Raw genomic sequence first — 12,899 nt, forward strand, 5'->3', positions numbered from 1 at the left:
CATAGCGATTTGGTATATTAGGCACAGTATCGATGTTATCTGACAGTCGATTTTGAATGACATTCACGAAATTCATCCTGTAACGAAGTGCGACCAGGAAATATCTGCGATTTGATTCCATTTTTTGACCAAGATGAATGTTTCAAATATCTGTGAACAGCTCATATGAAACTCTGAATGACAACTTGAATAGTAACTCTCGTAAATATTATGCTGATATATTATTGATATTATTACTTGAAGTTGAAAACGCATTCAATGTATTTAAACGTGTCTTTCCAATGAACGAAGTTTTTCAAAATCGTGTTTAGATCATTTTCTGTTGATCTCTTCGATCGATTTTGGCAAACGAGAATGTTTTCACACACTCTCTGAAAATTCACTTTTCTCAATCTCATAATTTCGTTACTATTCGCTATAATTATTCATATATCATTTGTTCTAAATAAGCTCTTATGACTGCAGTGAATAGTCCTTCCATGTTCGTCAATAATCTGTTAAGGTAGATCATCTCAAATCTCTGTTCTTTAGAGTTATATCTAACAAGTCCTAAATATCCCCATAGGGTCCAGAGAACTTGTTGGTCAACTCAACGGGACACGTGAAAGAAGCTTTAATCTCTCGTCCCCCTCAAACATTATTAAACCTTCACTAAGATGAAGTGAGAGTGAAATTGAATTGCTCTTCGACCATATATTTACTAAATGAATTGACCCAGAATGATATCTCATCTGTAAATAGAAAATTTGCTCAATAGACATCATAGCATTAGTCGGCCAGGGGATGTAGTTTCAATTCTGAACTACTTGCAGGAGGCCAGCGATCCTGCTGTGTTGTATCGACTACAACTCTAGTACTAATCATCTCTAGCTGTTTTAGAACGCTTATGACCTCGAGTGCTTCGTACGAAGCTATCCGTTTGTCAATTGAGGCGATTGCCCTAGTTACATCACCAATTTATTAAATGTCACAATGACAATGGGCGAGAATTATCACAAAAGCCATGTTAAGTGCTGTGATTTCTCTAAAAATGAGCAATGAATAAGAATCAAGAGTTCAGAAAAGCATATGATGATCTGTATAGAAGCTAATGTTTGATCATTTTAGGCACCCACTATAATTGTTTATGTCCATATCCCTAGATTTTCTGGTTTATGATTATATTTGAGTTTCACTTTAAATAAAAGTCGTGAAACTCTGAATTGAAAACAGTCATTTATTTGCAGATATAACTTATATATCAAAAGTATTTTGAATGGAAGGAAATTTGTTATATTTAGAAAATACTTTAATATGCCTAATGTTCTGTTGACTCGAGCCATATATATAGACGTATGTTTCAACACGCAAGTACGTGGTGTGGAAAAAACTGTTTCATTATTGACATCAAGAAAACAAGTAATTATTATCCAAGGAAAGTTTTGTATGGTACCGATTAAAAAAACCAGATATTTTGAACTACATTTGAGATTTCATAGTTACATATAGTTTCATCTCTTGCAAGTCAATTTTGTTATATATATTTTTAACATCACATTTTTAATTTCCAATTTTCCATTATTCCCATTACTGTCATATGTACATTTGTTCCATCATCCATTTAAACATCGCTATATAGTTGAAGATAATCAAATATGTGGGATAAATTTTCTCTTTATAAAAATTTTAGCTATTGGAAGTAATGAAAGTTTTCTGCTTTTAGTGGAAATTCATCTTTTTTTACATAACTCATATAAGAAAGTACTCCACAATCACAATTAAGTTTCCTCTCCAAAGCAAAACTTTTTATGCAATATTTTAGATATCGATAATCCTGGGAAGTATAATTTGTTTACAAAAGTATTAAGTACTACAATTCCTGAAAGGCCTTCGGGACGCAATTTATATACGACCCTTATAGAAACCTCAATTTAAAATTTCACCGCGGGACGCAATTCGTATGCAACGAAAACATCATGTCTGATCAACTGATTCATTACTGCATATACGGAACTACTAAAGTTACAGTCATGAAAGTTCAACAAGAATTTACTTTTACAACGTAAGCTCCCACTAAGATAGAAGTTTTGGATCTTTCACCCCTTAGGTGGTTGAATAGGTAATGGAAATATGTATAAAAGTCCGTCAATTTTGAAGTTAGTGTTTAGGATAAGAATTGAAAAATGATTTGTATATCAAGATTTACCTCTAAGGGTTGAAAAGGGTATACATTTCTGTCAAGTTTTCCAATTTCAATTAAAAAAAACAAATTAATTAATTGGTTTCATGAATGATACTCTCTCGTTCTACTTTATAGTCAAGCCTGTATTAATTACGGGTTATGTAGAGCATCGACGGTTTACTAAAAACCGCAATACATTCAACCATGAACTCCAGAAACTTTGCACAAATATTCTTTGCATGACAAGTGTGCAATGGATAATGATTTTGAAAAATTCAATCCTCCGAGGTGCAAAGTGAGGTTTATTTTTGCTTCTAAACTATGAATACATGTGATTAACAACAACTCTATGATTAAATACCTATCAGTAATTTCTATAATTGATATTATACAAAACAGCGGCTGTTTTCTCATATGTTGCGAATTAAGTGAACACATTGTATAACTTTAATAAATTCCAGACCAAAATTGTTTAATATGCATCAAGTAAACTGTCTTTTCCGATAAAGCAAATGTTCTCTTACAATCAAAAGAGTTTCTTTGAACAGCCTATAGACAAAGGGACCCTCAACGAAATTCAGAATGTTTAATATTAAGTTCAATGAATTTACATGACATAACGCCTTGGAAAATTATAGAGCTAAGGATTCCAAGTTTAATTACCAACACCGAAGAGATTTTGTCATCATTTTGTAATAAGAAGGGACCGATGCTTTGAAATGTCTATTAAGTTTTCCGACTAAAGCTAATATCAACGCCAAAATTTAGGTGAAACTTTTTGTTTGTTGTAGTGAGTAGAAGCAAATTATGTTCAAATCCTTTTTACAATAATGGCAATGATTGAGCTCATAAAATACCTTACCACTAGATTTCTTTCTTTGAAAAAGACAATCCATTTTTTGATTTTTCTCGCGCATGAACAAAACAAAAAACACAAATAGTGATTCACTGCGTATAATGCAATCAAATTTTCATTAGGTAACAAGTTCAACCTATACATGAGGAGTATTCATATCATATGACCTGACTTATCGCGTTACTTTTGTCTCCATACTTATAGCTGACTCCTTATTACTTTTCATTATATAAGGAAAATATAACTCAAAAATTGTTTATTTTTTAGATCGATTGCATTTATATGAGGGTATATGGGGCCTACGAAGCCTTGCCTATGGCAGAAATGTCCACTGCTGACATGTCAACACACTTATGATTAGGGTGGTCAAAGGCGAACACAGCAGAGAGAGAATGGGAAAGGTTTTCAGCAAAAATGCCCGTCCTGAAATGACAATACATGATTTTCAAAAAAGAATCTTCTTCGAGGAAAAGTTTCCAGTATCGTCGAGTTTGAAACATGACGCATCTTAGTTGATCCAAAATTATACTATGATATTGTAATGCTTATAAAATCGGAACAAAGATTCATTCTAGTACCTTCAAAGCGGAAACTCTATCCAACTCAACTCAAGTTTACCATGGAACGTCTAGAAACACTAAATGAACTAGAAAAAGGAAAAATCTTCTCCTAACTAGGAAGCTAGTACGCAGAGGTATAAATAGGGACGAATAAGTAAATAATCTGGTGAAAAGAGGAGCCTAGACTCACTAGCTTCACTTAACCAGAACTTTCTGTTTCCTGAGAAAAAAATCAGGACTGTAGAAAATAGAGAACTTGAATGGAGTTCTAGCCTTGCCAATGGTAGCAATGTCTTCTGCTGACATGTCAACACACTTATGATTAGTGTGGACAAAGGCGAACACAGAAGAGAGAGAATGGGAGGGATTCTTAGCAAAAATGCCCCTCCTGAAATGATTTGATTTTCAAAAACGAAGCTCGTTCGAGAAGAAGTTGAGTTTGAAACATGACGCTTCTTAGTTGAACCAAAACCATACTATGATATGACAATGCTTATAAAATCGAAACAAAGATAGTTATCTTTGAACCACGAACTAAACTCCTATTTCTAACTAATAGTAAATCATTCTAGCACCATCAAAGCGGAAACTCTCTCTTCCAGTCGAGTACTTAGGGCTGAATCTCAATGGAAAACTTACATGGAAGACACATAAAAAACAAGAGATAACAATTAGATCTGTCTCTAAAATGAATTGCTCTTCTACAAAACCATACTTATACAAATTTGGTTATATAGAATGAAACTATGGGGCTACAGTAAACCTTCAAATTAAAGTCCCTATGGCTAGAAAATCTACGACAATAAATAATCTCTTGGTACCGCCAATGGATGGTTCCTGACTGACTTTAGTGACTTACAGACAATTTACTTATAACTCTGCTTATAGAGTAGATTGTAAAAGTGCAGTGTTTCAATAAAAAAATTTTCCATTAACGATTATTATTCGGCATTTCACTGCAGATTCCTTTCTGTCTCGGGCGAATTGTACAAATCTATTCGTCGTCTTTTGACTTTACAAGGTCTTCCGATTCTTGTAATTTTATGGTTACTTTACTTCACAAACTACTTTAAAGTATGTACATTTTCAGTGCCGTTAATGATAGCTTGGAAATCAATTTTTTCAACTGATAGATAGATGCAAATTTCAATCCTAATTCCTACATAAATTCATTAATTGTTTATTAACCATAAAGCAATTACTTATTTGCCTAACGTGATTTGCGTCGATATGCTTCCGTTTCTGAGTCCATTCCAAAGGGAAGTAATCTAAACATAGGAAATGGAAAATGAAATTGTTCGATTTCGATATACAAACTGTAGAGACAATCGATTAAAGGATATTTTTGGTCCGGATGCCTCTGGGTTAAATTTTTATAATACGCTTACAATTTCGAATCCAATTTTTATCGTATTTTATTCAAAACGCTTTGCCATGGGGATTTCTGCGTTTGAATAAATTGTTTGCATTTATTATGAAACACGAAAACATACTTTTTTTTTAAATGATTGAACATGAAGAACAAATCCATTATTTCATTGGTGGCTCTTGTGATTAATAAAAAAAAATAAGTTACACGGTAGAACTGGAAAGGCATTTGTCGATTTCATTAAATATACACCAAACCATTTAGAAAGGATAGCAGTATTTTGTCGTCAACTAAGACGAATGAGAGAGTCAGTGTTATGGATAATGAAAAAGACTTCACACTTACCAATTCAAATTTCGACAAGAGGAATATCCAGACCTTATGTGGGTCCAGTAAGTGAGAAAGCTGTAGATTCTGAAAAGGTATATTAACAACTGCGTCAGTGAATAAGTTGATTTTGTATGTCAAAATTACTTTATAAACTTAGCGTTTTGACATTATGCGACTCAAAATTGGCTACAACAAAATAACAATCATTTTTTCCCGTTGAATTGAATATTTTTGGGCACTTTTATCCCAAAAAGTGTATGATGGAGGATGGTACGCCTCAAAAGAAGACCAATTACATTCTAGAATTTTTAGAATCGCAAAATATAGAAAACTATGTCTATTTGATGAACACAGACCCCTCCATTTAGTTTAACTCATTAAATATACTTATTACCAAAATATATCGTTAAATATTTTGTGCCAATTTAATTGAGACATACGTTAACAATCGAAAAAACCATGATCACGTCCTGGTAGGGGGTGAAACTATCTGTCCGATTCAAAATACGAGTAGTTCACGATCATTTCAACATTACTTGGATGGTTAATCCCGTATTGTTTTTGCAAGGTACAAGCCGACGCACTTATGGGAAAATCAAACTTTGCAACACCAACGTTTAGCTAAGAACTAGCTAAATATTTTTCCATCACTGGTGCTCATTTACATCGAAAATAATTCATTTTAATCGTGGTAACCCTTGCTTGTAGGAAATGTATTTAATACGCTCATTCTTTTGAGTCTTCCCGCTAGCCCTTCAGTGTCAAGAAGATGGATTACCTCAACATGGTATGGTGATGAAGACGTAGCTCATGACCCATGGCAAATTTCATTTGGTCAACGAATGTACCCAGGTGCATCCACGATGTAACTAGGTACCTTGTTCTAAAATCTTCGAATGAGTTGTAGACTTCTTTGACTAGGACAAACCCATAGCTGGATACTATCCGACCTAATGCATTTGAAGTTATATTAATAAAGCATAATTTTGTTGTGTGGAATTTCGTCCGATCAGCTAATACATTTTTTCATATCCAATTCAAAGTAGTTCCTTTTTCTTTCCAATATGAGCTTTTTGAGCTCTATTGGAAACGTGAATGTATAGATTTGTATTATTTCATTTCTTCACATTTTTGTCCATTTTCAATTTAAGCGTATTATTCGTGTACAAGAGCTATAGGAGATGTCCCAAAACATTGCCTTGTGGCTCTCCAGCATTAATTTTCCTAAACACAGTGAATGTTTCCTCTTGTGAGATGTAGGATTCTAAAATATCACAAAACTGTGTAGGCAAGTATATCTTCATTCAATGTTTCAACCCGCTATTCCAAAATTCATCGAGTATATGTGCCACGTGAAGAAATACATTGGAAAAGCCTTTTTTTTTCTTCTTGAAACATTTTTATATCGGTGGACCTGGTCGATCGTGGACTGGCTTTCTCTAAATACGAACTGATGAGATGAAATCAGATTATACTTTTATATAATGGGTTTTAGTCGTTTAAGCAGCAATTTTCCGAACAGTTTCGATAATATCGAAATACAGAAAGAAGGGAGATGTGCCTATAAGAGGAAACTCTACATGATGGTTTACCTAGTTTAGGGATCATAATAACTACTGCTACCTTCTACATCAATGGTACATACTGTGCTTGTTTCTAGAATTCTAGAAAGTAAACAAAAACAAATAAATAATAAGACCTTCCTAGATATCAGTCAAAATAAAACATAATATAAACAACTCGCCCCTATTTTCAATAAACATACATCAAATACACCGACAAACATCAGAAGGTTTGGTGTATCCGCCAAATTTTCAAATTCAATCATAACAAAACAGAACCAGCTTCACGACATTTGTCGTGGACTTATTCGTAATAATATTTTGGCCTAAAGGCAAGGCAAACCAAAACGAATGGAATGCCTACTCACTAATAAATATTTCGAAAGTTTCATTGAAACAACAGATACCTGTAGAATCGGGCGAGACTACAAATTTTCGTAATATTTTATCACATTCTGTAAAATTTAGTCGACATTCTTAGAGTTGATTATGCTACAATAATATTTTATATATCCAATAATTCACTACGTCTAATTAATAATATTATAGAAAAATTTACGGAAACTTCTAATATCTAATTTTCTATTGTTTTAGGAACAAAGCCACAAATCCTTTCGGCCTCTTTGCGTTCTAACGTTTCGTTGGAACTATTTATTCTGGCAATTAGAGCCTATGGGGTATCATCTCGTAAATATGCTCCTACATTCTGTTGTGTGTCTCATTTATTTCAGGTATGTATTATATATTTTTGGTTTTACTTTCATAATAGATACCGGTAGCTGAATACAATTGCACACAAAGGCATTGAACGTAGAGTTGTAGCGGCTTTCAATAGAAATCCATCTTTCATAGCTACTGTATAACGGTAGATTTTTTTTGTTTGTGTAGTATTGTATAAAAATAAACGAATCGTGTATATGTAAATATACACGCGGAAATTAATGGGAACATTGACAATTAAATATAAGCCGAAAACGTTGTTTTAGTACCAAATCTAATTTAATAGCCCAGTCAAAGTTGATTATAAGGTACGAGTATAAAATGAGTTTGCTTACATCAACTGATACAAATTGAATTGTAGCCAAAGGAAACATTATGTTGTTATTAACTAAATATGAATGTTTTTATAAATATAATATCAATATATATTTGCTTATATTTACCCAATCTGGACTCTCCACGAAGGAACGCGAGTGCGAGAGTGTGGATGCCTCGCTACGCTGTCGCTTCGCGTCGTGTCAGATTATCGAGCGCGAAAGGGCAAAGCAATTAACTACATTCTAGCGCTCGCTCATTTTTCTGTTGACTGATGCAATTTTTCACCATGGTGGGGCTAAATAACGATTTGTTCAGCACTTCTATGGAGTAATACCAAATAAATTAAATCATTTAAAATAAAAAATCCTTATCACAAGGACTCAAATAAAGTGAATTGGATAGTATCAGTAAAGAATTAAATATAGGTAGTACATTAATGGTTTAGATATGGGTTATAGCTAAGCTATACGATAATAGTGATATTTATGGAGATCAATTGATAGAAGAATGACATTTCAAATGAGAAATTGGTGAATAATCACTACAACTAGATCAAAGTAATCTTCGATTAGCTTTAGTTTTTCAATAAAATACTTGAATGGCTGGGATTGCTAAATTATTCTCAAAGTCAGCTGATTCTACTTTCATGCCAGTGCTGACAAGCTGTATTAGTTTATAGCATCTGATGAATTTTCACGACTTAGATTCCACCTCAACAACACTTTGACATATTAATCTTTTATGTACCTCGGAGTGTCTACCAGTCAGGTATCAACGACTTTCCTTGAATGCACGCACCCTAGCCTACAGCATCGCACTCGCAGAAGGTCTTAAACCGTTTCTTTTATTTCTTTGTATGACGAGAAGAGTTGTCGAGAGTTTATTCGATGTTCTTCAGGTGGTAATTCACTGTATAGTGCCCACAGAGCATATCAGTAACTCTTCTTAATTCGCATTTGCTTAAAGAAAGGGTTTTTGGGACCAGTTGAAAGAATAAGATTGTTTCAGACCATGTGACCATGACTTGATGGCTTTTCGGTAAATTTATAAATTTTGTGGTCCTATGAAAATGTTGCTGTAGGATTTAATTATGACATGCATGATTTTGCAAGGCATGTCTTCCTTCTTTGCTAATCTAGGTTTTTTTCCCTAATTTGTTTTTTGTTCTTGACCACCATAGTTTTTTACAGGTCAAACAGGGTGCATCCAGTCCATCATTCTTGGTTTAAGTGCCCATATTCCTCCGACTATTTTACTCCGGTACCTTACTGCGTTCGGGTGTTGTGTCCATGTCAGTCTCTAAACTTAAGCATCGTCCATTCGTTTAGCGTGCGCAGCAACTTTACATGAGTGAAAGCAATAAAAATAGTTAAAAACGGGTTGTTTTAATCTTAGTAGAGTAGAATGATTTATTTCAATTCCAATAATATAAAATAGAGGTATTACCATAATATCTGCTAATTAGAGAATAGTACTGTTAGTATTTGGTTAGATAAGTTTGCGAGTACGTAGATTACTCAATTAGTAAACTGTATATTGGTCTGTACCTCGTAGAAGCCGACAAGTGAACAAATAAGTATGTTAGGAGGTTTCATGAAGACGGAGATTCCAGTTTTTGCAGCTTAATCTGTATAATCAGGTATTAAAAAAATCGTTTTTTACCTAAATAGTTTGTAATCAGCTCAAGAACAATATAATCATTAGACAAGATTTTGAAATGAAATGAATTACAAATTAATTAACACCTTCTCGACCGATCTAATGCCTAGAATAAAATGTCCTTTAGAACGTAAACCTTTAACCAATGAACCTTTTAATATACTAATGTTTATCTACTTTGTTTAAGAGAGGATCAAAAATAGCTTAATATCAAACTGGTCAACGGTGATTCCACTTTAATTAAACTAAATACGAAGGGTGCATAAAATTAGAAGGGAAAATGAGGGAACGAACTTGTTTGAAATGGGTTTTTCCTACTTTTATGGGTACGTCATATTTTTTACCCTGTTCTTTGAAATTCAACAAAAGTCATCTATCAAAAATGGTCTTTAGAGCACATAAGTACGTTAGATAAATGTATTATTTTTCTTATGAATATTTATTAAAAATAAAACTACGATACTGGTTTTAAATTGAGACATGATAGAATGTAGAGAAAGAAACAATGTTTTGTATTTCGAAAGGTTTTTATATAAAAAATAATTATATGAAAAACTTTCTTTCGTTTTTATAGAACCTAAGTAAAGTGGTAAATTATAAAAATAAGATATTTACATGCAACGAGTTTTTCAGCGTCACGTACTCGAGGATTACTTTCAACGGTTTTATGAAGATTACGAACAAAGAAAAAATGAAGGGAAAAACAAACTTAAGTGGAGAATAATTTGCCAACTCTAGCAAACAAAATGGAAATTGTAGAGGAATCTGAATTAACTAGCGGCACGTAGAACAGTTCTGACTTAATTAACGAACTTTTTATATTTCGCTGTACCAAGCAAAAATTATACACATTTTGAAGCGTACGATTTCATTAAGAACGTTCCTACTTGATAATTATTGTGAATTCCCAGGGAACGAGTCATGTTATCTTTTATTTTTAGGTATGTTTAAATCAATGTAGCGTTTTTTAATTGAACATTGCTTTATTTTTATACTAGATGGTACAAAATCCTAGTTACTGAAATATTTATACAGAAATATTTATATCAGAACATAATTTAAAATATTATTTCAATATTATTGTCTTTGTTAAGCTGAAGTTGTTTCATAACCTTTTCCAGATAATCGATTATCGATTTCATACAGAAACCTAACGTCCATATTGGGTTTATAGTCCCGTTCAGTTTACATGCAAAAAGAAGGACGGTGTGCCCACACGGTCACTAAAATCACACGGCTAAACTTCTTGTAAACAAATTATCATATTCCATTGGCTACATTCGGACAATACCAAAAGATATTGAGAATCTCGAACCAATTTTCTTTGTAACTCGACATTTTGAAGGTAGCGAAAAATTAATTCGAACCTTTCCATCATCATGGTAAACCCATTCACCTTGGAAATCCTTAGATATTGTAGATATTAAGCTCATAGATCAATCTGGAAAATACAGTGGAGAGCAGTTGATAACAGAACGTATAATCTTCTTCGGAATATTTAAAATCGTAATCAATAAACTTTACGTAATGATACAATCACAAGAAAGAACTTTAGTAAAGATCATCAATTGAAAAAGTATATAGAAAATTAAACTGCTTGCTTCTGGGTTCGACAAGCCTCACAATATTGTATTGAAAAATATACTCCGTAAGGCTTTCTGTAGCTAAAGAGGTTAAAATTTTACTGCTTTAATGATAGACAGATTTTCTATTTCAACTTCTAGATGTCAATTACATTGGTCGAAACTATAGACTTTAGTAAGCACCCTCAGTAGGCGTACGCAATCTGGAAATTATAAATAATGGAGTTTCCATTATAACGAATAATTAATTCGAACCTGTTCATCATCATGGTAGACCCATTTACTGCGGGAATCTTTGAAAGCGTGTCATTTCAATCTGACTTATCGGTGTCCATTTCAACCCTTGTACGACCACTTATATTTGTAATTATATTGATATCCAATACATAATAAATCATTCCACTGCACAGTCTTTTTTATGTCATTTACTTTATGAGTGCTTATTCCAAAATCAAACTTCATATTATAATGTAATTCTTATTTATTTAAACAATAGTTAGTCATAAAAGCACACCAACTACTCACAACACTTTGGTCTATAAAAGTTTAAAATACACCATATAGTTTATTTTTGTATTCACATGTCACTGTCTCAATGTTTTAAGTATGCTATCAAATTGTTGAGTCTCCGCTAGGCTCTCAATTTATATATTAAAACTAACTTCTGGAACCATCGGTTTCTCGAAACTTTTAGATTGCCGTAAACAAACACAAAGACCTTTTTAAAAATTGCTAAACTTTAGATTCGATAACATATTAGAAAAGAACCGGCTTCACGGTCTAAATCAGTGGGCGAGTTCATAATAATCAGATTGAGATGTCGTTGAATATTATACGATACATCAACCATTTATACTTTTTCACCCACGAAAATTGGGGTGAAAATAGCAGACCTTGACGATGAATAAGTCTGTCTTCAACGGTTTTCTGTATTTGTTCTTGTCAATATTTTGAATACGATGAAAAAAGGTCCCATTGTCTAGAAATAATTTGTTTTTCTACATTGCCAGCAATAGTTTGTATAAAAATTCAGAACGAATCAAACAGTTAAAGTTAAAAATAACTAACTGGAAGAAAAAAATAGATATATTGAAAGTCGAAAAAAAAGGGGATATTGGCGGGAATCTAGACCTACTTTCCTTTTTGTTAATCTTTTTCTCTGAAGGAAATGCGCACCGTCAAAGCCCATAAAAGAGTGATCAGTATGTAGGACTATAACGTTTCATCATTAATCAAAACTTCGTTGAGATTTCCATCTTGGTCTCGTGCTTGTATTACACAAATGGATGTTCGTCACCGGTTTGGCATTTGATTTACCTGGAAAAAATAACAATTCTTGCTCTAGTCTAGTAGATCAGAAGCTCATAAGTCGATCTGGAAAATACAGTGGAGAGCCGTTGATAATAGAAATTCCAATCTTCTTCAGAATATTTAAAATCATGCTCAATAAACTTTACGTAATGCTACAATAACATAAAACAACTTTAGTCTCATCAATTGAATAAATATACAGAAAATTGCTTCTGGGACCGACAAGCCTCACGATATTATATTTCTCTAGGTAACGAGGTTCAAATATTACTGCTTTATTGACATACTAAGTTTCGCTTTCAACTACTAGATGTCAATTATCTTGGTCGTTACTACATAATTCTGGAAATTATAAATAATGGAGTTTCAATTATAATGGTTTTGGAACATGCTGGACCTGTCTATCACATACATACAATTTCCATCACATCAAAATTTTCAATTGCAGAATAATTTTCGTATTAATGAAC

At 32.9% G+C, this 12,899-nt stretch overlaps 1 protein-coding gene across 1 annotated transcript in view; it reads left to right on the forward strand.

The window, feature by feature from the left end:
- The window catches only part of LOC130895868 (protein O-mannosyl-transferase Tmtc3-like), a 184,691-nt gene that overhangs the window by 30,585 nt on the left and 141,207 nt on the right, over positions 1 to 12,899 (forward strand). The window contains exon 2 of the mRNA XM_057803442.1: positions 7,433 to 7,569. Within this exon, the coding sequence (XP_057659425.1) occupies positions 7,433 to 7,569 (137 nt within the window). The remainder of the gene's footprint in view (positions 1 to 7,432; positions 7,570 to 12,899) is intronic.

The sequence above is a fragment of the Diorhabda carinulata genome, chromosome 6 (assembly GCF_026250575.1).
Source record: "Diorhabda carinulata isolate Delta chromosome 6, icDioCari1.1, whole genome shotgun sequence".
NCBI lineage: Eukaryota > Metazoa > Arthropoda > Insecta > Coleoptera > Chrysomelidae > Diorhabda > Diorhabda carinulata.